At 35.9% G+C, this 26,239-nt stretch overlaps 4 protein-coding genes and 1 long non-coding RNA gene across 8 annotated transcripts in view; 2 read left to right on the top strand and 3 right to left on the bottom strand.

Annotated features, from left to right (window-relative positions):
- The first annotated feature begins 1,196 nt into the window (after positions 1–1,196).
- LOC106316008 (cytosolic sulfotransferase 18-like) lies at positions 1,197–2,629 on the top strand. Its single transcript, XM_013753866.1, has one exon. The coding sequence runs from the start codon at positions 1,328–1,330 to the stop codon at positions 2,354–2,356; it is 1,029 nt and encodes a 342-aa protein (XP_013609320.1). The 5' UTR covers positions 1,197–1,327; the 3' UTR covers positions 2,357–2,629.
- A 971-nt stretch (positions 2,630–3,600) lies between these two features.
- LOC106316701 (heme oxygenase 4, chloroplastic-like) lies at positions 3,601–11,806 on the top strand. Its single transcript, XM_013754584.1, has 4 exons — positions 3,601–4,090; positions 11,212–11,438; positions 11,512–11,619; positions 11,705–11,806. Exons 1-4 carry the CDS (start codon positions 3,658–3,660, stop codon positions 11,804–11,806), a joined length of 870 nt encoding a protein of 289 aa, XP_013610038.1. The 5' UTR covers positions 3,601–3,657.
- On the bottom strand, positions 4,496–9,728 carry LOC106316702. Its single transcript, XR_001264926.1, has 5 exons — positions 9,360–9,728; positions 8,872–9,145; positions 8,700–8,790; positions 8,480–8,603; positions 4,496–4,821 (listed from the first exon to the last, which is right to left on the bottom strand). It is a non-coding gene; the product is annotated as an uncharacterized LOC106316702 (long non-coding RNA).
- A 4,225-nt stretch (positions 11,807–16,031) lies between the features above and the next one.
- LOC106318485 (glutamyl-tRNA reductase 1, chloroplastic) lies at positions 16,032–18,591 on the bottom strand. The gene is made up of 3 exons (XM_013756493.1): positions 18,107–18,591; positions 17,778–18,019; positions 16,032–17,423 (listed from the first exon to the last, which is right to left on the bottom strand). The coding sequence occupies exons 1-3, from the start codon at positions 18,321–18,323 to the stop codon at positions 16,299–16,301; spliced, it is 1,584 nt and encodes a 527-aa protein (XP_013611947.1). The 5' UTR covers positions 18,324–18,591; the 3' UTR covers positions 16,032–16,298.
- A 2,392-nt stretch (positions 18,592–20,983) lies between these two features.
- LOC106317115 (protein PLANT CADMIUM RESISTANCE 9-like) overlaps positions 20,984–26,239 on the bottom strand; it is an 8,507-nt gene continuing 3,251 nt past the window's right edge. The window contains exons 4-6 of one of the 4 annotated variants that reach the window (XM_013754969.1): positions 21,345–21,568; positions 21,196–21,273; positions 20,984–21,096 (exon numbers count right to left, since the gene is read on the bottom strand). In XM_013754969.1, the coding sequence (XP_013610423.1) occupies positions 21,226–21,273; positions 21,345–21,568 (272 nt within the window). In that variant the 3' untranslated portion in view covers positions 20,984–21,096; positions 21,196–21,225. Of the gene's footprint in view, positions 21,097–21,195; positions 21,274–21,344; positions 21,569–24,562; positions 24,865–26,239 lie in introns of those variants that run through there. The other 3 variants (XM_013754970.1, XM_013754972.1, XM_013754971.1) reach the window with 3 other exon arrangements.

Raw genomic sequence — 26,239 nt, 5'->3', positions numbered from 1 at the left:
GTCACAGCGCATATTACGGCGTACCAGATTCTTCGTTACAGCTACTTGTCCTGATATTAATTGCCATATAAGATGACATATCTTTTGTGGCGCATTCACCTTCCAAGGAAAAGCTTAAAGTTTTGTAATGCTGGGTTGTAGATCATCTAAATCCTCTTCATCTCTCATCAATTATTAACCTTTAAAAACAAAGCTAGCACAAAGTTTTGTGTGTCGTCTCTGCATGTGTGCTCATGTGCTGCATATATAATTTTAAACACGACAGAACTTAGGTTCACCTGTTAGGGTGAACTTTTTAAGTTCACCACACCCTTTAGAACCAATCAAAGTGACACATAGATTATTAATTAAAAAATATTAAATTAAATAAAAAATAGTTACAAAAAATAAAAACGCTAATTTTAACGACGCTAACGCTTCCAGTTAAACCCTAAACCCTAAATCTTAAATTCTAAACCTTACACCCTAAATTCTAAACCCAAATTCAAACCCCTAAACCCAAACTCTATACCCTAAACCCTAATCCTAGACCCTAAACCCAAAAACTAGACTATAAATCTAAACTCTATATCCTAAACCCAAGTCCTAGATCCTAAACCCAAACCGTAAACCTTAAACCCAAATTATATATCATAAACCCAAAACCTTAACCATAAGTCCAAACGGTAAATCCTAAACCCAAACCGTAAATCCTAAACCCAAAACTTATACCCTAAACCCAAATCCTAAACCTAAAACCCAAACGGTAAACCCTAAACCCAAACCCCAAACTTAGATGCTATAGGGTTTGGATTAAGGTTTACGGTTTGGGTTTAGGGTCGTCTAAGACTTGGATTTAGAGTATATGGTTTAGGTTTATAGTCTATTTTTGGGTTTAAGGTATATAATTTGGGTTTAGGATCTAGGATTAGGGTTTAGGATATAGGGTTTAGGTTTAGGGGTTTGGATTTGGGTTTAAAATTTAGGGTATAAGGTTTAGAATTTAAGATTTAGGGTTTAAGGTTTCGCTGGAAGCGTTAGCGTCATTAAAATTAGCGTTTTTATTTTTTGTAGCTATTTTTTATTTAATTTAATGTTTTTTAATTAATAATTTATGTTTTACTTTCATTAGTAGGTGGGCTGAATTTAAAGTTTCAGCGCAGGGGCTGAACATAAATTTTGTTCTTTTAAATATATACCAAAGCTGTAATCAACGCTGTCATCACCATCTTCGTTCCTACCAATTGCCTCTTCTCCAGCTTCTCTCTAGAAACTCTCCGAAAATTATCACCTCCCCTTAGCTTCTGGTATTTTTCCTCAAATCATCATTCTTTATCTCCAAATTCCAATGGGTTTATTAACTGTAACCGACACTACCTTACCGAACCAAGAAGAGACCGTGACAGAATCAACAGAGTTCGAGAAGAATCAAAAACGGTACAAAGAACTCATCGCCTCTTTTCCTCACGAGAAAGGCTGGAGACCAAAAAATCCCTTGATCCAGTACGGTGGTCACTGGCTGATACAGCCTCGCATTGAAGGCTGCATGTACGCGCAAGAGTTCTTCCAAGCAAGACCTACTGACTTACTCCTCTGTAGCTACCCAAAGACAGGTACAACTTGGCTCAAAGCCCTCACTTTTGCCATCTCAAATCGATCTCGCTTCAACGATTCCACAAACCCTCTCTTAAAACGTAACCCTCACGAGCTTGTTCCTTATATTGAGATCGAATTCGCTTTCTTCCCTCACATTGATGCTATCAATAACAAAGAGAACACTCTGTTTGCCACTCATCTCCCGCACGGATTATTACCCGAGTCGGTTGCAAGATCTGGTTGTAAGATGGTTTACATCTGGAGAGACCCTAAAGACACTTTCATCTCCATGTGGATTTTCTATCAAAAGCAAAAGACACACGATGGCCCTCTCAATAGTCTTGAGGAGTCTTTTGATATGTTCTGTCGGGGGTTATCTAGCAACGGTCCTTATCTTGACCATGTCTTGACGTACTGGAAAGCTTACCAAGAGAATCCAGATCAAATATTGTTCCTCAAGTATGAGAAAATGAGAGCTGATCCTTTGCTGTATGTGAAGAGATTGGCTGAGTTTATGGGTTATGGATTCACAGCTGAGAAAGAGAAGGAAGGGATTGTTGATAAAGTTGTGAATCTTTGCAGTTTCGATACGTTGAAGAATCTTGAATCCAACCAAGGGGAGAAGAATATGGAGAACCGTCCTTCTAGTTTTGCGAATAGTGCGTTTTTCAGGAAGGGTGAGATCGGAGATTGGCAGAACTATCTGACTCCAGAGATGGCAGCTCGAATCGATGGATTGATGGTAGAGAAATTGAAGGGCTCCGGTTTGCTTGAATGGTAAGTGACCGGTTCTTGTTCCGAGTGGTGATGATGGATCCATTATATGTTTCTTATACAACAGAAGTTGACTCCTTTTCTCATTTTAATTCCACGTGTTAAGGTAAGAATAAATCTTGTTTCTGTTTTGATTCGCTATGTGTGAATCTGAATTTCCTGCTTAAATTTGTCCTGAACCTTCCACTTTGATAATGCTTATTCCTTTTGTTAAGGACCCTTGGTGTATCCGTGTATGCTTTTTTTATAGACTCTTAATTTACGAGTCAGGATTTTTACTCTCCAAGTGTAAACCCTGAGAATAAGCGAGGAGCAAAAATTTGATAAAATAATAAATATGTTTTTTTTGTAAAAATTAAATGATAAATATGTTACTGATTAATATCAAATATTTGATCAAAATCCCAATAATAAAGATGTGGACAGATTCAAAAATCTTTATTAAAATTTGACCTAGAAAATACTACATTTTTAGGTGGGACTTATGACCAAGTCACGTGCCCAAAACAATTGTTTCAAAACTCTCTTAGAGCATGATTATCCGGGGTCCTTAGTGGGTTTCTTAGTGCGTGGGCCCCCACAAAACCTTTAAGGATCGGTTACAAAAACTACTAATTAAGAACCGATTTTAGTGAGTTTCTTACACTGTTCGCGGGCCCTACCGACACGTGGCGGCCCGCGATTGATTTGCTTTTTAATTTTTTTTTTTTTTTTTTTTTTAAAATTAAGAAACCCAATGAATTTCTTAGGGATAATCATGGCCTTATCAAACTTTTATCACTTAATCAACTCCCTCTTTTGCATGGAGTAGTTGTTTCCATGCAACAGTTATCGTGCCGCAGTCAAGGGTTTTGCTTTCTAGAAAAATGTATACACGCATTCATCAGGCCACCAAAAGAAATCATCGTTTCGATTTTTTCTTATTCGATCTATTGATTTATACGTAAGAAGTTAACTTAAATTTTCATTTCACTGGTCATTTTTTTCCGGATATTGAACGTGCTTTATACATCAGACTCAATTCTCTATTATATTCTGATGTGGCGCAGGTAGCGTGGTTTATAAATTGTCGAAAACCGCACTATAATACAAAGCTGTCTTCGTCGTAAGCCATTGACTAGATCTATAGTCTTTTTTTTGTCAACTAGATATATAAAGTCTATTATTCAAAGACTTAATGAAAGACTATACATTTATATAAACTTAAGATTTATAGCAGGAGTAGTACATATATACAAACAACTCCTTTGGCTTTCTCCTACAACCCCTAATTTCGGATCTCAATTTTGATTTGTGTATTGTAAACTCATGACTACAGTAAGATTTACTGTAACTTTCCGCTTCCCTGCAAGTCCAAGACTGGACTGCGAGAGCTATGCTGGTCTGAAAGCTAGGACGGCGAGGGTTAGCTATCCCCTAACCATAGCCACTCGTCGACACCATCTTGTCCAAATAGCAAACGAAGATCGGACTTTGGTGGTGAATGCTGCAGCTGGGGAGATACCTAACAAAAGGTACCCAGGAGAACCGAAGGGGTTTGTGGAGGAGATGAGGTCCGTAGCGATGAAAATGCACCCGAGAACCCAGTCAAAAGAAGGAAAAAGAGAGTCCAAAGCTCCCCAAGACAGTCCTGTGGCGACGTGGGAGTTCACAGTGGAAGGGTACTTGAAGTTTCTCGTGGAAAATAAACTTGTGTTCGACACTCTTGAAGGGATTATTCACGACTCTACCGTCCCAACTTGTGAGTTTTCTAGTCAGTTTCCTTCTTATAAATTGAAATATTGGTAAGTTTTATAGCTATTTTTAAAACATGTTTCACTCTTTCAGATCTGGTTCAATTGTAATCGTTTTCAGCTTGGACATAATTAAGAGTAGACATGGACAATTTACTTGAACTCAAAAATTTAAACTAGATCAATCTAAAAAAAATTAGCTTGGATCGGCTTTGGGTATATACATTTCAACCAATTGTGTATTTTTATTTAGATCTACGGATCTCGGCTCGGTTCCAAATCCTATCCAAAATCCGATTGGAACCCGGATAATTCAAACATTTTATATGTATTAGGTAATCTATAATATTATTTGAGAAGTGATTTAGTATCTTCATGATTAATAATTATGATGGTAAATGTATTGTTGCCAATATGATTCTGCTAGGCAAGTGGAATATTATCAATAACACTCTCTTATGTTTGTCGAATCCTATCTTTGTTTCCATCAGTCACCAGTAGCCTAACGTAATCAAACCACGAAGCATAGTTCAAAAGGTTCTTCCCAACCATCTTCATACTGTAATCTTTTGACTTCCTGACCATCTGTACCCTGAAACCTCTTTTTCTGCGCACTTTTAATTTAACTCAATTCTAACAGAAAATAGTAGAAGATATTATCTTTAAGTGCTAGGGATTTATTCCATCTTTGGATAGTTGGCTCGTACAAGTGTGAGTAAAACGTATTATATGGAGCTACCTGTAACATATTAGAGTCGAACGATGTCAGAAGTTATATAAACAACACTTCAGAAAATGTTTGCACTAAACTCAACTGAATAATTAAATCTATGAGCATGTTCGATTGTCCAAACACCATGAACAGTTAACATGATCATGAGTGATACGTCCTAGATATACGGACAGGATCACTCAAACGGACTTAAGGATATGATCTCGCCAAAGAGCGAGAAATGGGGGATTGAAGGGTCGCACAACAGTTGCGGAAAGCTGCTGATATTCCCGAACTCTATATGTTGCTTGATATGACGCACAAGTCCAACGAGATAAGAGAATGTTTACTCGGATATGACTCACCAAAAAACAAATGTTTGTTCTAAGCAAAGAACAGAGAGAATAAACTCAAGAAGAAGAAGAAAATCGATTGTATTATTTTACGAAAGAGATTACATATTTATAGTACTTGTGGTCAAAGAGAGACATAATTAAATGCGGAAAAACACACCTAAGGAAAACAAAGATTGACTACAAAATAATAAAGATAGTCAAAGTTGGCGATTTTGAGGAAGTCTAGTCAAGGTGACATTTCGCCTACTGTCCAGGTTCATTCATGCTGATCTGGTCCTTGGTGGTAAGGAGAAGGACGCACGCGGGACGATCAGAACATTCCGCCGCGCGATCTTCACGAACGAGTAGTGCACTGGCGCGGTTAAGTCTTCAGACAGCTTGAGGTCCGTGCCTTAGTGAAATCTGAGTGAGAGAAGTCCACCAGTGAATCGAACATGGAAGCCAGTCCATCAGTACGGTCATCGGGATATGTGGTACGCACCAAACGGACCAAAAGAGAGAAGTTGTGGTCGTTATCGGATTCCACTCGATCAAAAGTGATTCTGGCTCGACCATCAGTCTTAGCTTGGCGAATTGGACGGGAAAGAACGTATGTGGTACGATCAGTTCGGTCATCTGGACGTGGTTCAAGCCTTAGCTCCATTCTGGACGTACGCGGTTCGATGCGGTACACCGCACGGTCAATCTGATCAGTACGATCGGACGGGCGAACTTCGGTTAAACCGTTCTGAATGACCTTATCTCCGTTCTGGCATGGTTCCATGTACTGATCAATGTACTGAGGCGCATCAATGAGTCTAACAGGCTTTCAGCCAAAAGATATAACCTAACTAAAGTTTTAGAAAACCGTGGAATTTAGAATTTCCTTATTATTTTTGCTTATTATTTTTGATAGATTTTTGGTAATACATATATTTTTAGATTTTAGATTCAAATTTTCAGATATAGTTTTAGATTTTCAGATAAAATTATGAATTTTTTTATGTTTTTATATGTATTTTGATATTTTTGTATTTTTGGGTATTTAACTTTTTGGGGTTCATGTATTTTTCGGGTCTTTGTGTATTAGTTCAGCTACTTTGGGTACGTAATACCCAAACAAACTCTAACTAAAAAAATTGGGGGTAATTAGTGGTTCTAAAAGCTTAGGTCTGAAAAGATAATAATCAATCTGAAATTGACCAAAACTTTATAAATACCTATATGGATCCAGATCTTTAAGAATGGAAGGATCCGGATTTTATGGGAATCGATCTGAATCTAAATAATAAAAAACCAGAATGTCCACGCTTGGCCTAATTAAGAAAATAGTTTTAAACTAGTAGTTTTCCGGCGCTACGCGCCGGGTTCGTATATTTTATTTTTAAAATGTGCAATTTATTTTGTGGTCTTAGTAAAGAAAATTTGTTCAAAAATATGAAGATGATAATATTTTGTAAGAGAATGATATTTTTCCGATCCATTTGATAGTGGTTAGTGACCATAGTAGGACTGTCTAATAGCATGTGGTAGTGGAGCGGTCGAACAAAATCCCAATATAAAAATAAAAACTATCAAGAATTTTTCAAAAATAAATACATAAATTTGGTTTAATATTTCAAAATTTTAAATATACTCTTAAATTTATAGTTTATAATTTGAAAAGAAACATTAAATATATATAGATAAAGCTAACTTTTGAAATTATTTAATTACATCATTAAATATATAGTTAATATTTTATTGAACAGGACCGTAATATAATCTGAGACGGCCTGACCGTTGTATATTACTTTGTTTTGGAAGTTGCTTATTTAGAGCATCTACATCAAAGGTACATGAGGGGTTCATGGATAAGTTCACACGCTTGCCAAGAAAAAAAAAATATTAAAATAACCCCTCTCTCATGAACCTAGTTCTCCTGAACTCTCTGCGGTGAACTTTTCTGGGGTGAGTTCATCACTGTTTTGTGGGCCCCACGACACGTGGTGGCCCACAATTGGTCTGGTTTTTTTTTTTTTTAAATCAAACAGAAAAAAAAGTTTTTAATAATAAAAAATTGAAAACTTGAAACCCAAATGGGGTTTATTGATGTTCATGCTCTTAGTATGTGTAATGTCTTTTTGTGAGTTGTGTCTGTGTATGTTGATTGTGTTATTGGTATGGAAGTAATCTTGTATCCTTCTAGCGTAGTGTGTTTCGGCGTTGCCGGAAGCAAGACATCTAGTCAGAAGATCGTGGAAACGGTGCACGGAAGTCTGTGGAGAGACTGTTAGTGGGTTTATGTTCAGATGCTTGTATACCTGTGTGTTTTTTCCTACCTCCGCGAGTACTGGTGAGGATTCCATTGCGTTATGAACTTCTGTTCGCGAGAACTTTGCTAGGTGGGTGATGATGTCTGCTTGAATATCCCTTGGTAGAAGCTCTATGCGTGATAGCTCTTGAAGCTCAGCCTTTCTTTTTTTTTTTAGGATTTTGCAAAGGGACGATGTTATGGTGTCTTTTGTTTAGTTTGTGAGACTTAAGACGAGTGTGTTTTAAATGAGTTGTTTGATTTGGTTGCCTTAAACATTTGCGTATTAATTGTGAAGATCCACAAATATTTTGTGGGTAAGTCATTTGAAAGTATCGTTGGCTTGCGATATCCCTTGAACGTTTTGAATGTATAATTTAAGATTCATTAACGTGCTGAAATGTATGTGTAAAAGTTTAAAAATTGGAGTCATTATTTAGTTGGTCTTGTTAGTTGATTTAGTGATTCTTTTTTTTGTGGACCTATAGTTTGTATTACTTGCTGCGTGAGTCACAGTTTAAGCGCTTTTGATATGATAAGGCGTTTTTTGGTGTTATGTAGATGTTGTTAATTTTGTAATTCCGCTCGTTGACGTACCTACACCGTCAAATAATAGGAGAATTAAATATTTGATGATAAAACGTTATTTTGACAGGCGTTGCCACAACATCGGAATGTCATGGTGGTAGCTTTCCGTCTTCACCAATGTGGCAGAACATGTTCAAGGCAGCAGGTATTAAGTGTTTACATTGCGGGGCACTGCAATGGATACAGAGAGTGTTGGTTTCTGGAAGTCGTTGTCTATTGCGGCTTAACTTATTTCTCAGTTACCCATTCTAGTGTTGGTATCAGTGCATTGTTTGTCCTATGCACTACAATGGAGGGCCTTACTCAACGAATAAAGTTTGACTTGCTACCGCCTCATTTCAAAGTTGAAGTGTGATTCAAAAATTGAATTTAGGAAGAGACGGCCGCATTAAGTGTTTCAAAAAGTTAGAGGCATTTTAGGGAAACCTAAATATTTGATATGTTTGACTGTATCTTAAAAAGCGCCTACCTCCAACTAACTTTGGGTTGATGCTGGTAGCTAGCATCACTGTTGGCCGGCGGACACCAGTTTCAAGTCTGTTGTGGAGGAGTTCAGCAAGGCTGTCAAAACGCTTAGAAAGACAGTTGTGTAGCTGCACCAAAAGTATATATTTTAATTAAATTTTAGTAAGAGTTGAGATTAAGATACTTGGGAATTTAAAGAAAATTTCTATGTGGAGAGAAGTTACTTATCAATTTTGATGTAGACCATAACACGTTGTGTAGTCTGGCTCTTGTCATTGTATATTGTCCTGATGTTGCTTACTTCACCAATAATTTCTGAAAGAGCGAAGGAAGCTGGTATCAGGTGTCCGAATATATAACTCAAGTATGGGTTCTGTAAAAAAATTAGAGAAGTACCTGGCAATTGGACATTTGTATTTGCCAAAGTCATAAGTTCTTCAAATTTATGGAGCCTGAACTTCTCGGTTGGGATAGGATTAGGGACAGCAGGCACCTCGATGAACTTAGTCAAATCGTTGAATTGGATGGCCAAGTTGGAGTCACAAAACTTGAAATGATTGTTACATCTGGTTATTTCAAACTCACTCACTTCGTACACAGCTCCCTCCCTAAGAAGTTGTCTGAATGTGTTCGGGAGATAGACCGATACAGATGCCTGGATGAGATATTACTGTAGGAAGAGGAGACATGAATGTGTAAATGATAACCGTCAATGGGAGCAGAAAAATAAACCGGAGAGAGACTTAACAATCACGGAACAGAAGCTGTGAAATTAAAAATGGTGAATACAAAACAAAACAAAACAAAACAAAACAAAACAAAACAAAAAAAAATATGTGAAAGGAAAAATGACTAACACAAAACATAATCAGTGAAAATTATACCTTATCATCCAAGAGTCGCATGTCGACTTTGACCACTTTTCTTCACATTCCGAGCTTCCTAAAAACAGAGAAGGCGTGTGAAAACGGTTTAGTTGCACGTCCGGCCTTCAGCTCGGAAAGCGATATCTAGGAAATCGCCATTGTTATTCAAGTTCTGTGTCTGTATGTTGAGTGTTACATTGAGATGAAACTGTGAAAATCATGGTGCCGAGACCCCTTTTTACAGGTTTGAGATATTAGAGAGTTTGCGAGGAAGCTGAAGAGGATGGTGATGGGAAATAAATGAGACGAAGTGTTTCTTGCTTTAACTGTGAATGAATGGCAAGGTTAATAGTGACCTCTTGAAGTGATTCACAGCCGTTACAATCTTCGCCGTTCTGCACAGGAAAAAAATTAGGGATGTCGAAATGATGATTGAACAAAGAGGTTTATTTAGTATGGGCTCAAACTTGAAGTGTGGAAGTCATTATTTTTTGTTAAGGCCCACGATAAGAACAAAAGAGGAGGGTGGGCTAAGGCTACATTTACACATCCAACACAAAATGGGCTGGAAATATAATTATCCCGTAAAGAAAAGAATCTGGTCGGTGAAGCAGCATAAACTAAAGGAAATTGAAATCTGACGTGTCGCAATTTGCCTCTATTTCCTTGATGACGTGGACGCAGGAGGAGAGAGGCAAGTCAACATAAGATTTTGAGACACCTTGGTTGTCGTAACAAGGTTTGAGACATATCTTCGATAGTAAGTTTTAGGTTATAAGTTTCAAAAGAAAGTTTTATAGCGTATAAGTGAAGCGATCATTTAAATTATTATTCTACATAATTTTAAAAAGGAACCAAATAATTAATAAAGAAAAGTAACTTAAAATACCACACAAATAAATTTGTTTTGATTCCAAATCAACACAACAGATGTAAATCTTTTAAACTAGCAAAAATCAGCGTGTGAAAACTTGTATATATATATAACTACTTAAAAATGCAAAATTATATTTGGATTTTTCAATTACAATACATGCCTTAGATTTCCTCCATCTGAAAAGCATTTTAGACGATTACAGAATATTTTTGAATGTTTTCTAGTTTCTGCACCAATACTTGAATTTCTTCTTTTTGTGAGAGCCCTATGTTAAACTGATTCTTTTAGATTGATACTACATATTTAGGTGATTATTCCGTGTTCTTACATGGATATAAATATTTAAAAATAATTAAATCATAATAATTAGCTACTATTTTATTTATTTATAAATTTTATGTGAATTAATATATAGTTAATTCTCATTAATTTATCATTAAATTTTTTCGTTTTTGTTTTTAAACATTTTTTGTACTATTGCTTATATTTCTATATAAAAATATATATAATTATTCATTACAAATATCAAAAATTTTATTTAGTCTACTCTAAATTTAAATTTAAATATGACTTAGCGTAAATTCATGGAGAACATGATAAATAAGCAAATTCACTTCTTAAATAATAGTATAGATATGGTCCATAGTGTATATATATATATATATATTCAAAGGAGTTATTAGAGAATTTGTTAAACAGTTACAGAATAAATTAAAACAAAGCATGCATCATTCATGTCATAATGAATATTATAAATTAATTAGAATAATATTTTAAGTTTTAACTCAAGTAGTCGTAGTTGTCGATAGAATATTTCACACTAATAAACTTTTGTATTATATGCTAGATAAATATTGCATGTCAGGAAGTTTAGTTATTTGAAGAAAAAAAAACTTATGCTTTCATGGTTATGTATTAAAAATGTATACCAGTATGCAAAAAGTTCGTCCTCCTTGTGTAATCCTGTCAAAATCTGTGTCTTTTTGTGTGTAGATGCTGCATTCAAAAACACAGGATTGGAAAGGGCAAATAATTTGGCCAAAGATTTGGAATGGTTCAAGGAACAAGGTTACGAGCTTCCTGAGCCAAAGGCTCACTGTGAAACATATTCTCTGTATCTAAAGGATATAGCAGAGAATGATCCACCAGCATTCATCTGTCATTTCTACAACATCTACTTCGGACATAGCGCTGGTGGTGGTCGAATGATTGGGTCAAAGGTAATAAAAAAAAAAACTATTCACTAAATACTCACTAGGAACTTCTTTTAAAAATGGTTTACAAGTTTTGCAGGTATCTGAGAGGATACTCGACAATAAAAAACTCGAATTCTATAAATGGGACGGCAACATTTCCGAATTGTTGAAGAACCTGAGTGAAGAATTAAACAAAGTCTCTGAGGTATAGAACATAACATTACTGTAAAGAAAGAAATTAAATATAATATGGTAGATTTCTTAAGCATGTTTTATGTTTTCCTGAGCAGTTGTGGACGAGAGAAGAGAAGAATCATTGTTTAGAAGAGACAGAGAAAGCGTTCAAGTGTTATGGGCACCTTCTTCGTTCCTTGGTGTCCCCTGATTTGTAATGACCCTGCGGTGGCAATACAAGCAGGTGGGAAGGCCATCAAGAGTATGAAAATTAAATTAGAAATAATTGGACAAAGTCTCCATTCATATATTTTCTTTGTTGCATAATAATATATCAAGTCTATGTGGTTCCCAAAATATGGGAACCTGACTTCCTTGGTTGTTTCTTTTACATTTCTTGATGCGAACCAAATGGTACAATCAAGATAACCAAATCAAACCGGAGACTTGGTTAAGAAGATAGAAGGCGTTTCCTAATTTTCTAGTTTGTTTCAATGTTTCCTTGAATATAGGAGCTTGATCTCCATATCTCAATTTATTTAGTTAAACAATTATGTTTCCTAGTTTATAGGATTGTGGAACAATCCACTACTTTTCATCGTTTGTATTAAATAGGTTATGTGTGAAGAGAATGAATATGAAAAGAAAATTGGAGTAAATTGTGTCTTACTTAAGTCTTTGGGATCCATCATTTGGTATCAAATCAAATATCTTAGCTTTGAAGAGGGGCTTTCAATGGTATCAAAGCAAATTTTGGTTTTGATCCGGACCACATTCGTGGTATCAAAACCGTACTCTACGAACCATGGATGAGGAGTGTTATGCTTCTCTTGGTGACCATCAATGGTGATTCTTCATGCAACCTCAAGAGAGTTTGTTACTCTTCATGATAAGATACATGAAGAGCTGAAGAAGATGGCACAATATTGGGAGGATCATGTGAGATATCAAACAAAATCACATTGGAAGTTAGACGAAGGAATGTCTAATATATAAAGAGATGTCCAATTCTAATTAGTACAAGACATTTTGGGAATGAAACCAAAAGTAAATCCATGCAGGTTTTCCTAAGGCCCAAAGTGGACAATATAATATTAATCAAACAATATAGAGTTGGACATAGATTTAATAAATCCCAACATTAGTATCAGAGCCAGGTTGACGAAGTTCTACAAGAAGACCAAAAATACCCTTCAAGTCGGAAGAGGAGGTCCGTGGCAGAAACTAGTCAAGATGATCATGAAACTTGTGAAGTTGTGGGGAATAAACATTCTTAAAGGAACGAGATGTTGTGGAGATGCATTCTGAAAGGAAGAGAATACACACGAGATGAGTGTGACCCTTAGTTTGAAGGGGAGAATATGAGATATCAAACAAAGTCTCACATTGGAAGTTAGACGAAAGAATATCTAATATATAAAAAGATGTTCAACTCTAATTAGTACGAGGTCTTTTGGGAAGAAAACCAAAAGTAAATCCTTGCGGGCTTGCCTAACTCCCAAAGTGGACAATATCGTATTAATCCAACAATATAGAGTTGGACAAGAATTTAATAAATCCCAACGGATCAGCCAGCTAGTTGGAGTAAGAAGATGAGGACGTGGAAGATGGAGATGGAGACAGCAAAGACGGTGAGAAGGGTGAAGAGATCAACCCAACCGGCTAAACATATTGTTAAGGTCGCAACGGATACGTAGGTTCATGAGGAATCTCGTCGACATGCGACTTCATCACTCAAACTATCTGCAACGTCATCACGTAAACACCAACAAGCTCAACCCTTTCCAATTAGACGCCAACATCCCACTGCTCGTACCAGAAAACGAAGAAGGCCTAGCCGATCTAACTCGTCTAAGCCAAGAACTGAAGTTAGCCCTACAAAACTTCTGGAATATGGTCAGCTACCTCGATCTTGTTTCTTACGGTGGAGGCTACAAATTTCATCACATGTCCATTGTAGTTATGTGGAGGTGGTCTTGTCTCTAGAAGGCCGAGATGGTATCAACAGAAAACGACCATTTGATCGTGGAAAAATTAGGATCATGAAGAAGCGTGATTTCTAAGATTGGTATCGAACTATGGGGACAATTATTAGGGTTTAGAAGTACGTGTATTAGTGTTTCTCCTATATTTGTGGAATTGTCTTACGTGTAATGGTAATGGGATAGTAGGGTAGTTACTTGGTCTTTCATGTATATATAGCTGTCGATGTATTTGGATGAGGATATGAAAAGAAAATTGTAGTAAACTTGAGTTTTTGTTCTTAAGTCTTTGGGATCCATCATTTGACCACCTCCACATAACTAAGACTTAATCAAGACACAATTTACTGCAATTTTCTTTTCATATTCGTTCTCTTCACACATAATCTATTTAAGACAAAGTATGAAAAGTAGTGGATTGTTCCACAGTCCTATAAACTAGGAAAAATAATTGCATAACTAAATAAATGGAGATATGGAGATCAAGCTCCTATATTCAAGGAAACATTAAAAAAAAACTTGAAAATTAGGAAACGCCTTCTATCTTCTTAACCAAGTCTCCGATTTGATTCGGTTATCTTGATCGAACCATTTGGTTCGCATCAATACTCCCCCATTAAACATGAACCTTGTCCTCAAGGTTCTTATGAAAGCTTGTTTATCTTTCCACGTTGCTTCAGTTGGTGAAAGTCCTTGCCGATACATCCATGCAAACACTTGACTTGTAGACTTAATTTCTTGTTGTTGCTTCATGTTCTTTGTTTGCATTGTTTTCTTCCTTTTCTTATTTGGTGAGATTTTCTTTCTCTTCCTCTTGGGTATGTGTCGTCTTTTGCTCCAGAAAGTGTGATGTTGGTGACTGATCCGAGTTCATCGAGCTCGTCTGCGTTTTGGTGGTGATGTCTTTGATTGACCGATTGATAGAATCGGGTAAGACGAAACCGTTTGTGACGAACGAGATACAGTACCATCACTGGCTCCCCCATCACCAGCTTTCAACTTTCTCACTATATCTCGTTCATAGAAACCTTCATATTTTGGAACTCATTGTGCATTTGGCGGAAGAGTGTGATCTTTATATCTTCAATGAAATCTTGATTGCTTCCCATATCCTATATCACAACCTTTTTTTTTTTTTTTAGAAAAATAGAAAAACAAAGATAGAAGAAGTTTTTGATACCACAAGGTGGTCCGGATCAAAAACAAAACATGCTTTGATGCCAATTAAGACCATCCTCAAAGCTAAGAGAGTTTGTTCTAATACCAAATGATGGATCCCAAAGACTTAAGAGAACAAGAACACAAGTTTACTGCAATTTTCTTTGCATATCCTCATCCAAGTACATCGATAGCTATATATACATGAAAGACCAATTAACTACCCTATTATCCCATTACCATTGCACGTTAGACAATTCCACCAATATAGGAGCAAGTGAGCAACACTAATACACGTATTTCTAAAGGGCAAATCTCCAAAATAGCACATTTCTAAGTTTATATCACAAAAATAGCACTCAAAAACTAAAATGACCAAAATAGCACCTTTCTAAGTTTATCTTTTGAAAATTTTAATTTTTTTATTTTTCAAAATTTGAAATCTTATCCCCAAAACCTCATTTCTCAACTCTAAACCCTAAACCCTAAACTCCAAACCCTAAACCCTAAACCATAAACCCTAAACCCTAAACTCTAAACCCTAAACCCTAAACTCTAAACCCTAAACCCTAAACTCTAAACCCTAAACCCTAAACTCTAAACCCTAAACCCTAAACTCTAAACCCTAAACCCTAAACTCTAAACCCTAAACCCTAAACTCTAAACCCTAAACCCTAAACTCTAAACCCTAAACCCTAAACTCTAAACCCTAAACCCTAAACTCTAAATCCTAAACCCCACCCTTTAACTCTAAACCCTAAACCCTAAGTTTGTGACTTTTGATAAAACATTAAGTGCTATTTTTGTGACTTTTGACCTTGAGTGCTAGTTTGGGAACATAAACTTGATTTAGTGCTATTTTTGTCTTTTTCTCATTTCTAAACCCTAATAATTGTTTACTCTCGTCATTTCCACGTTTGTTGCAACTAATTAAAGTTCCATCATTCGATCATTTGGACTAGATGGATACAACTTTAGTGATAGTCCGAAACTCGTCGATAAAAAAAATTCTAATTTAATAGAGTAGTTGGATACAAAATGTTCTAATTAAAAGACAAAGAACACAAGGATTCTAGACTGAAACAATACTTATAATTGGCCAGTAATTTCTCCTCACATGAATTTGGAAACTCAAACTTGATAAGTAAAAAGACAAGAAATACCAAATCAAAGGTTTGTAAAAAAAAAAAAGGGCAACATAACGTTGCCGGCATAGGTGTCTGCGTCAACAGAGATGCTCTGGCAGATGAAATCAGCCAACATAATAAGCAGACTAAATCTATAGCATAGCCAAAAAATAAACTAATGAAAAAACACATTTCTCTATACTGCATGAGCCAAAGTTTATACATCACACATGAGTAACGGTACATGGATCAATACCGTTACACTCAAGAGTCTATGAAGCACAAAACATGCACAAAACTCACTTATCTTCACAACACTTCGACGATATATAATGTTAGCTGAAGAAACAGTCTCTTGTACACAAATTAAATGAATCATATAGATCCCCAGCTTAAGGTGTAATCTTTGTATGTCAAAAGAGATGGAACATCTTTCTTATGTTTTACTTTTGTTGTCCTGATGTCATGGCCTTTAGCTTCTCCTCCAAAATGTCCTTCTCCAGACCGTACATTCTGTTCAAAGCATGCATATTCTCAAGAGTCTCGCTCAGCGTTCTACTGTCACTCCCATCACATCTCAAATGCTGCATTGGACCATGCAAGAATCTGTTCACAATACCTCTGCTTAAGTCATCAACCGCTCTCGTCGTTTTCTTGTTGATGTCATCTCCCATTTTCGACATGCACTTCTCCAGCTCCGCCATTCTGATTCTCTCTGCATAAGCTCTCAACTTCTTGATCGTAGGAACAGTCTCTAACGAATCCCTCCATGCTTCAAACTGGTTTGATTCCTCAGCTATTATGGTCTGAGCTTCCATAGCTTTCCTCAACCTATCTTCTTTATTAGCAGCAACCACTTCCTTGAGGTCGTCTACATTGTAAACCCGCGCGGTGTCCACTTCATTGACACAAGACCCGACGTTTCTCGGAACAGAGATGTCAACGAATAGCCTCACTCCTCCGATCTCTGGACAAGCTGGAGGGAGACTCTCTACGTGCTCCTTCAAGAACAACGGCGTCTCAGAGGCTGTGCTGGTGAAAACAACATCCGCCTCAGCAGCAGAAGCTAGCATCTCATCAAGAGGACGATACAAAATCTCAACACCTGGGATCTCCTCACGGATAGCTATAACTCTCTCTTCACTTCTGTTAACCACCACCATTCTCGTGCACCCTTTCGCTACCAAATGCTTTATCACAAGCTTCCCCATCTTCCCCGCACCGATGATCAGCATCCTAGCGGAGGCGTGTGAAGATTCCGGAAGCTTCATCAGAGCAAGCTCGACAGCTGCTGAGCTAACGGACACAGCTCCAGCAGCGATGTTTGTCTCCGTTCTGACACGCTTCCCGACGGTTATCGCGTGTTTGAACAGCCCGCTGATGTTCCTCCCGAAGCCGTTCACTCCTTGACCGACTTTAACAACTTGTTTCACCTGCGCAAGGATCTGACCTTCTCCTAGGACGAGAGAGTCAAGACCAGCTGAGACCTCGAATATATGCTGCGTCGCGTCCTTGTTGTAGAGCAGGAAACGGTGCTGACAAATCTCCGAAACCGGAATCCCACTTGTCTGACAAAAAAACACAACGTTTATCAACACTTGATACTGATCGTAAGATAATATATGGCTCCAAATGGTAACGAATAGAACTGCACCGCACCACTCTTAGGGTCTGAATGGCAACAGGCGGGATGGTGTGGTCGTAATAGTAACAAAAACATACAGATATTTTTTACTACTAACTGGTGCAGTTTGTAAACATTCGGAGTTTTACTAGTATATATATCTATACGATTATATATATCTATACGATTTTGTTACAATTAGAACTGCACCGTATAACTTCAATTCTTATTTGTGTTCGGTTAACAAAGACAACTCTAATGTGCCACAAAAAGCGCAGGGGAGTAAAAAGAGGCACACCTTTGACATCCACTCAGTGACTTCTTTGACTCCACGGTGCTGAGACAGAGCCAAAACATAAATCTCCATACGGTTACAGGTACTGAGTACCGCAGCCTCTTCGATGTGATTCAAACCGCACAATTCAGCAATAGCTCGTGGCCACTCAGCTTCTGGGATAGCGAGCTTCTCACGCATCTCAACAGGAGCTGTGTGAATGCTTAGTCCAATCACCACAATACTGCTCCTTTCCTTTGTATATCCTAATAAACAAAAACAGAGACTTAGAACAGCAAAACTTAATGAAAAAACCGATGAACGGTCGTTTTCAGACCAAAACATAAACTTACTGTCAGCTGCAGAGTTCTTGAGTTGTTCGAGAGCTGAGATGTTTGCGGCATTTGGCGCGGAATCAGAAGCAGATAGCTCGCAGCGGGCTCTCTGGATCAGACCACGTCTGCTTCTGTTGTTACTGGGAAGAGCACGACCCAACGGTGTCTCGAGCTTATGGTGATTGAGTAAAGTCTCGAGCTTTGGGCAAGCAACGAAGGCACTCGAGACCGCCATGGAAACTCCAAATCTCAATCTCGCTGCTTCTCCCAGATCAGGAATTGAGCAAGCAGAGAGACAGAGAGGGATGGGGGTGCGATGTGGGAGAAGGAGATCGTTGGGAATATGATTGAAAAGGTGAGTTTGGGTCGGGTCAACCCGGTTTGGTACAAGATGGGTTGAAATTGGAGGTTCTGATTGGATGGGAAATCTTAAAGTGGAAATGGAGAGATTTTGATTGGAGGGTGGAGAACACGTTTTATCCACACTCGTTCTTGATTTGGTGGCATTTGTCATTCCACGGCAACTCTTTTTTTCTTAATTTGTTATTTTCTTATCAGGCTTGTGACTCTTATGAGATCTATGCTTAAAACATTTTACCTGATTTATGTAGAAATAAATTGAAATATATATTTTTAAAACTGAGATATTATGTGTGCATACAAATGATCCGGATATCTGAAAGGAATCTATTGGAGATTTCAGATGAACCATATGAAGGAGAAAATGAACATTTCTACATGAATTTTATGCATTGTGCTTTTTTTTTCATAAACTTTGCAATAATGCATATTTTATAATAAACTAAATCAAAATTCAAAAAAGCTATGGAAACTCTCAAAATCATACTTTATATATTAACCGTCAAAAGTGTTATTAGTCAGCCAATAATTTATCATAACGACGACATTTTAAATAAATATATAAATTATAATAATTAATTTAAATTTATAAAATAAGGATTCATAAATTTAAATTTAAAAATAGAAATAATTATAGATTTATTTGATCAAACTAAAACAAAATAATTTTGATAACATTTATTTGATAAAACTGAAATGTATATATATATTTTAATGTTTACACCATTAATACAAGAAAGTTATTTTGGTACAACGGTTAAGATGTTTCTTGCTTGTCTTTCAGTGCACTCGTTTGAGTCACAGAAGTAACAAATTTTTAATTATACATAAGTTATCTAAAACGATATTGCTTTGATAAATTAACGGTTGACTACTATTTGACATCCAATGTATATATATAAACATGATTTTGAGAATTTGTATAGTTTAAAAATAATTATTTAGTTCATTATGAAATATGGACTATTACAAAGTCTATGAAGAAAAATGCATGATACTTAAGCTCATGTTGAAAAGACCTTTTCCAGCATATGAAAGTATTAGAAAAGTAAAATTTGAAGTAAAAATTTATTCACTGCAACAATACTTTTATAATAACTGCAGTTTTGGTTTAAAGTTAAGTACTTTTCTCTCACGCGAACCACATCGCCATGGGCCTTCCATGTTGTTTGCGACCTACTTCCCCCCAGAAATGAAATTCTATTGTAAACTTATTTACCAATGCATTGTTGAGGTAGCATCGGCCCCATGTTTGTCTAGCCAGTCGCCTTCTATGTCTCTCCCAGCAGACATAATATATTGTGATTTGAAAGACATAACATAGTAAGAAGCGTGAAATTTAACCAAAGAGAATCCAATGATCAACTCTAGGATGCGGCTCCAGTCTTTTGAATAGCTAGTGCCCAGTCACTCCGAGTTAGGCCTTTCCAAATCTCATCCGTAAAAAGAAATGAGAAGGATGAAGAGTTACATGGCTGATGTGTGTTTGGTGGATATCCTTTCGGTGACTGTGCTTATGGCATAAATGTTGAGCTAATAATTGCGAGATTGATGTGTATTTTATGAATAAACTTTGGGTGAACATGTTCTTGGTGGATAAACTATCGATGAATAGTATGATAAAATATTGTCTAAGTTGACACATAAATATTTATAAATGAAAAGATAACTGAAGAATAAATAAAGTAAAAGAAAATATATTTTTAAGAAAAGGAAGAAATTTGAAAAAGCAATGAAAAGAAAGACCAAGAGAGATGGGAGTAAAAATGGTTAGTGTAGTTGAAGAGGTTGGAAGACTATAGAGCAATGTTACAAGAGATAAAATGTATCACATGGATAAAGTGTCTTTAAATGTAACAAGTTCTGAAAAGTGTCGTTATGTGTAATTATTTCTTGAATTCAATATATATTGATAAGATACCGAAAACAAATCTAAGACCCGTGTTCTTTTTGGCTCGACCTTGGCATGCGTTCATGGTTTAGTGAGGGTTTGCTCTTTCTACAATCATCCAAAACTCTTTAACTTAGTTAGAAATTCTCCACAATTCATATATGCCATTTTATGCCTTTCAAGCATAAGATAAATATTTTACATTCAAACAAACTTCAATATTACATGTGAATACACTCAATGATAGTGTTTGCGATGATTCACCGATCACTCGCTCTCATAATTCGATCATTCCGTGAAATAAATTTATCGGAAGTTACTCGGAAATGCACATATGCACCATATTTAACATTGAATTTCAACATCATAACCTTTAAAAAAACTGAAAACACATGTTTCAACAGGAAAAATTTTCAATTTCTGCCTTTATTCTTGGTAATATAATAGAACGATGGAAGTTTAGTTGGAACAAACATCCAAAATGTAAAAGAAATAACCAAGGAAGTGAGGTTCCTACATTTCGGTAACCACATAGACTTCATATGTTATTATGCAATAAAGAGAAAAAATCCAATTATTTAAGATTTAGTGTTCTTACTATTAATAGCCTTCCCACCAATTATGTCGCCACTAGAAGTTACAAATCAGGACACCAAGGAAAGAAAAAGCTCCCCATAAAACTTGAACACTTTCTCTGTGTCTTCCAAACAATGATTCTTCTCTTTTCTCGTCCACAACTGCCCATTAAACATACGATCTGCTTAAGAATAAGAATGCACCAAACTTTTAAAACTTTCTTTCCTCACAATAATGTTATATTCTATACCTTAGAGACTTTGTTCAATTCTTTACTCACCTTCTTCAATAATTTAGAAATGTGGCCGTCCTATTTATAGAATTCAAGTTCTTTATTGTCGAATATCCTCTCTGATACCTGCATAGCATGTAAACCATTTTAAAAAGAAGTTCCTGGTGGATTTTATTGAACAGTTCTGTTTTTATTACCATTGTCCCAATCTTTCGGCGACCGGCGCTATGTGCAAAGTAGATGTTGCAGAAGTGACAGATGAATGCTGGAGGATCATTCTCTGCTATATCCTTAAAATACCTTGAATATGTTTTACAGTGAGCCATTGGCTCGGGAATGTCGTAACCTTGTTCCTTGAACCACTCCAAATCTCTGCCCAAATTATTTGCCCTTTCCAATCCCGTGTTTTTAAACGCAGCATCTACACACCAAAACACAGAGTTATTGACATAGAGGACAAGATTTTTGCATATTTGTATATGTTTCCAAAACATTACCATGACCTACGTCATGCGAAAACATAAGTTTTATCTAAGTCAACTATAATTACTAATATGCAATATTTATTTAACATAATATAAAACTTTATTAGTATGAAAATCTTATATTAACAAATATGATAAACAAATAGTTATGAACTCATATTTATTTTTGACCAAAAAGGAAACAATTATGAACTCATATTGCTTTCCTAATAATTTTCGTATGATCATCACTTGTATGGTGCATGTTTTTTTCTTTTAATTGTGGAATTCTTGAAAAAATTCGCTATAAAAATGAACCAGATAAAGTAGAGTGAAATTATTTCAAATAATCAGCTATAAAATTACCAATATTTCAATTCATAGGAAGAAAACCGATGATAAAACTCACAAGTTGGGACAGTAGAGTCGTGAATAGTCCGTTCAAGCGTGTCGAACGAATGTCAAGGTTGGTTCAATGCAAATGAAAAGATGCATTTATCTCCGCAAGAAAAATTTAATGAGGAATCACAAGTCTTAAGCTTGTGTAAAATCTGTATGTTGGATGGCTCTTGGACCTCTACACCTCAGTTCAGTAGATGTGGATGATTTGGATGGACAGTTTCGGGAAAATTCAACTTATAAGGACGCGAAACTTAAGACGTCGAGAGACTGCTTTGCATACATAATTAGAAACTTAAGACGTCGATGGACTATGGAAAACATGATCCAACATTCGATATATCAGAGCTTTGGGACAAACAACAAAGATCTTGATCGCAATAATAAAGGAGCCTCATGCATGGCGAAATTTTATAACATAATTAAATGCAATTTAGAATCGGCCTTCAAGATCTCTTATATCTCGCGAGCGCGAAATGAAATTTCTGATTCTTTATCTACAACTACGAGGTTTTTTCGTAGAGTTCTCTGTTTTATTATTTGTTTTATTCTGGTAAAATTATCTTGTACACCTCAAATCTATATTATAAAGATATTCAGGTAGGCAAGCGTGTTGGGACCCACTGGAAAAATGTGTTTGCGTTTTGAACTCAGCGTATATTTATGGAGTGGGCTGGTTGTGTTTTGCTTAAAGAACAGTGTATATCTCGCGATTACCTTCAAGATCTTGATTATACGCTGTTGTGTTTTGCTGTTCTCTTATATCTCGCGGCCTTCATGTTGTGTTTTGCTTTTTGGGTATTGATTTATGGAGTGGGCTGGTTGATTAACTTTTATGTTCGTTTCATCATCATAGTTGCTTACTGAACGCAACAGCGACAACTACCGTGATTTAATTTCCAGTGGCAAGAAAGTGACATAGATGTTTGAGAAGGAGGCAGTACAAGAGAACGAAGGAGAGAAGAGGATATTCCCAAAGGCAAGAAGATGATTCTAAAAAAAAGAAGAGAAAGTCTGTTCTTCAGTCATCTACGTGATGATTTTTGCTTTTAGCTGCGAGCAAATAATAAAGGTATGATTGTTAAAAGGCTGGACTTATCCACTCTTCTTATGTACTCAATAGTTAAAAGGCTGGACTTATCCACTCTTCTTACATGCGCTTTTAAATTGCATCTGAATATGATTTGTTGTTTTAGCTACATCTGTATATGGTTTGACTGCTTTGTATTTTCTTTTTTTTTTCCGTTTCTAATTAATAATTTTGAGTTATCTGTATCATTCTTGAATCATACTGATTTGCATATTAGTTATATCCAATTTCTTTTTTTTTTTCTATTTCTATCCTCATATTGATTTGCTTTGTTAGGTGGGGCACTAGGTTTGCGTTTGAGAAGATCAAAAAAAGCAACTCCAGAGTTTGAGAAGATAAAAAAAAGGTCACCACCAGCGCTCACTTAGCTTTGGTGTCTTTTATTATTGCTAATTTCCTATGTCTTTTTTTTTTTCATTTTGAACTTTGGTAGCGTCTTGCATTTTCTGCAACTCTCTCTCCCCCGGAGACAAGTAACTTTATTTATAAATAATAATGGCAGCCTTGACGAATCCTAGCATATTGAAAATAATAATATGGGCATGTCACTCCTACCATTACAATATAATACTCTACAAAATAACATCAGATATTACACTTTTCAGACCTATCACGGTCCAGCAAAACTTTAAACTAACCGTGTCATCGTTGGGACTTGGGAGTATGCAAATTTATCCCCAATAAATACCACCAAAAAAACAATCCATTTCAGTCGCTCTTTCCAACACCAAACTTCCAACAACAACACAATAAAACTCGCAGTTCAAAACACCCCATAAAACTTCATTTTCTTCAAATCTCAGTAAAACAACTTCCTTCACAAACATCGGTTTCTCTTGCAAAGTTAGAGACAATGCAACAACATACACATCCTCGCGCTTGCGCGGAGGGTCTGCCCCTAGTTTGAATAATAGAAGAGCTTTTGTAAAAAAAAAAAATTATGCAAATTTTCTTAGATATAATAGCTAACTTAATCAACTATGCCAGCGGTTTTTTGGTTTGAAAACATTTATCATCTCTTTTCGAAATTAGTGGCCAATTATCTCTATCACTTTCAATCAACTTAATTAGTTGATGGGTTTCGTAAAGTACTTCCTCTGTTTTATAATAAGTGTCATGTCATTCTAACATTTTTTTCTTGTTACAAATGTCACTTTAGAATTTCAATGCAAATTATATTTATTTTTATATGAAAATTAATTGCAAACTGTATTGATTTTATAAATAATTTTATTTATTTCAAATACTATTGATCAAATATGTATAATTAATAACAATTTAAATACATTTCATTCACTTTCTTAATCTGTGTGAAAAATGTCAAAGTGACACTTATTAATAAAAGGAGGGAATAAAAATTTTCATCATGAAATATAAATTCTTTCAATATTGGAAAAGAGGAAACAGAAGTTACCACAATTTTTTTCTCGGTGGATGCCTTTAAAAAAAACAAGTATCAAAGCACCATCTTACCCGCGTCGGGATACCAACATATACTTTGAAACAGCCAAACAGGCAAACAGGATTGCAAATCTTCTTTTATTACAGGATATTCACATAGACGATATAACACAAAATTATCATTAAAATATTATTATATCTGCAACATTGAATTATATATAACCATTATTTATTTATTTATCGATGCTAGTTTCATTACTTGCATTAATTTGTGACGTTCGTTTCTTCAGCGGTCCATGCTTGACGTTACGAACGGTGGCGTAGTAGTGTCCGATGTTCGTTTCTCAATGTTTCCTTCCCAACCTTTTCCAAAGTAAATTTTTTTTTTATTATTATTGTTAAACTGCTAATAGTAACTAAATTTTGTTTCTGTTGATCAATAGATGAGCTAATTAACTATAGTCTTATGGAGTATCAAAATTTTCTCACACCTTCGATTTCTTTTGATAATTGATTTTAGGATACGAGATCACATTTGTTTTCACGAGTCTATAAACGATGCCAAAAAGAGTCTTTACAAACCATTACCGATAGCTTTTACTCATTAAGTTATGATATACTCTCTCCACTTCTGAAATATCCTTGTTTTAGAAAAAAAAATTTGTTTCAAAAGATATATTTTTTACAATTTCATTAATGCATAAACTAATTGTAAACTGTAAACTTCAAAAAACATAATTGTGTTTGTTAAATTTTATTAGTTAAAACTCGTGGGAAATAGTTAACTACGAAAAATAATATATTGGTAACTAAAATCTCATATGTTTTCTTAATAAGTGTGAAAATGTTAAAGCATATTTTTTCTGAAACAGAAAGAGTATTAAAAAATTAAAAGTATTTAGATCTATTATTTAGAAATTAAACTTTGGTATAGAAATTTCTACCCAAAATAGATATATATGCTAATTATTTTCGCATATAATGTACATGCAATTTACTACTTGGAATTTGTACACTAACATGATAAAAATATTTACCCTAGCCATTGTTTTGTGTTTTCCAGTCTGTTTAATATGTAATTACGAATCGATAAATCAACTATGTCATTATACACGCTCGAGACATATAATTTTCCTATGACTTGCAGCAGCTGATTTCCTGATATATTCTATTTAGGGATGGCAATCAAGGACCTGGACCGCGGGCCTGGCCTGTAAAGGTTTGCTGCGGGGCGGGATTGAGCCTCCATTTGGTAAGCCCGCAAAATTGCGGGCCTCGCGGAACGGGTTCAAAGCGGGACGGGTCGAAAGCGGGATGGGTCGAAAGCGGGATGAGTCGAAAGCGGGATGGGCTTAACATGCGGGATTTTGAAGACCCGAACCCTAAGTCCCCATTTTTGTTTTCGCCTAAAACATTGTTAACCTGCGGGATTTTAAAGGCCCGCAACCCTAAGTCCCCATTTCTGCTTTCGCCTAAAACATTGAGAGAGAGAGAGAGAAGGCGATTCGACGTTATGTAGCTCTGGTGATGGTGGTTTCAGGGTCGATGATGCTTCCGGTCTCCCAAGCGCCTTCGATCTGCACCGGTGGATCTTCTTCGAGTCATCATAAGAAGTTTGGAAACTAACTTTCCACCGAAGAAGAATATCTAGTTCCCGCCATGGGTTCTTCGTAGTTTTGCCTATATGTATTTGTTCACATTATCATACATTTTGGAGTTTTAGGTTTCAATATATCTT

The sequence above is a fragment of the Brassica oleracea genome, chromosome C9 (genome assembly GCF_000695525.1).
Source record: "Brassica oleracea var. oleracea cultivar TO1000 chromosome C9, BOL, whole genome shotgun sequence".
Lineage (NCBI taxonomy): Eukaryota > Viridiplantae > Streptophyta > Magnoliopsida > Brassicales > Brassicaceae > Brassica > Brassica oleracea.
The sequence above is the reverse complement of the archived record's forward strand: the minus strand, read 5'-3'. Positions and strand labels throughout refer to the sequence as shown.

Coding starts and splice junctions, on each gene's coding strand:
- LOC106316008 (XM_013753866.1), top strand. CDS start 1,328: ATGGGTTTATTAACTGTAACCGACACTACCTTACCGAACCAAGAAGAG.
- LOC106316701 (XM_013754584.1), top strand. CDS start 3,658: ATGACTACAGTAAGATTTACTGTAACTTTCCGCTTCCCTGCAAGTCCA. Junction 4,091..11,211: donor CGACTCTACCGTCCCAACTT/GTGAGTTTTCTA, acceptor TTTTGTGTGTAG/ATGCTGCATTCAAAAACACA. Junction 11,439..11,511: donor GTCGAATGATTGGGTCAAAG/GTAATAAAAAAA, acceptor CAAGTTTTGCAG/GTATCTGAGAGGATACTCGA.
- LOC106318485 (XM_013756493.1), bottom strand. CDS start 18,323: ATGGCGGTCTCGAGTGCCTTCGTTGCTTGCCCAAAGCTCGAGACTTTA. Junction 18,020..18,106: donor CAAGAACTCTGCAGCTGACA/GTAAGTTTATGT, acceptor TTTGTTTATTAG/GATATACAAAGGAAAGGAGC. Junction 17,424..17,777: donor TCACTGAGTGGATGTCAAAG/GTGTGCCTCTTT, acceptor TTTTTTTGTCAG/ACAAGTGGGATTCCGGTTTC.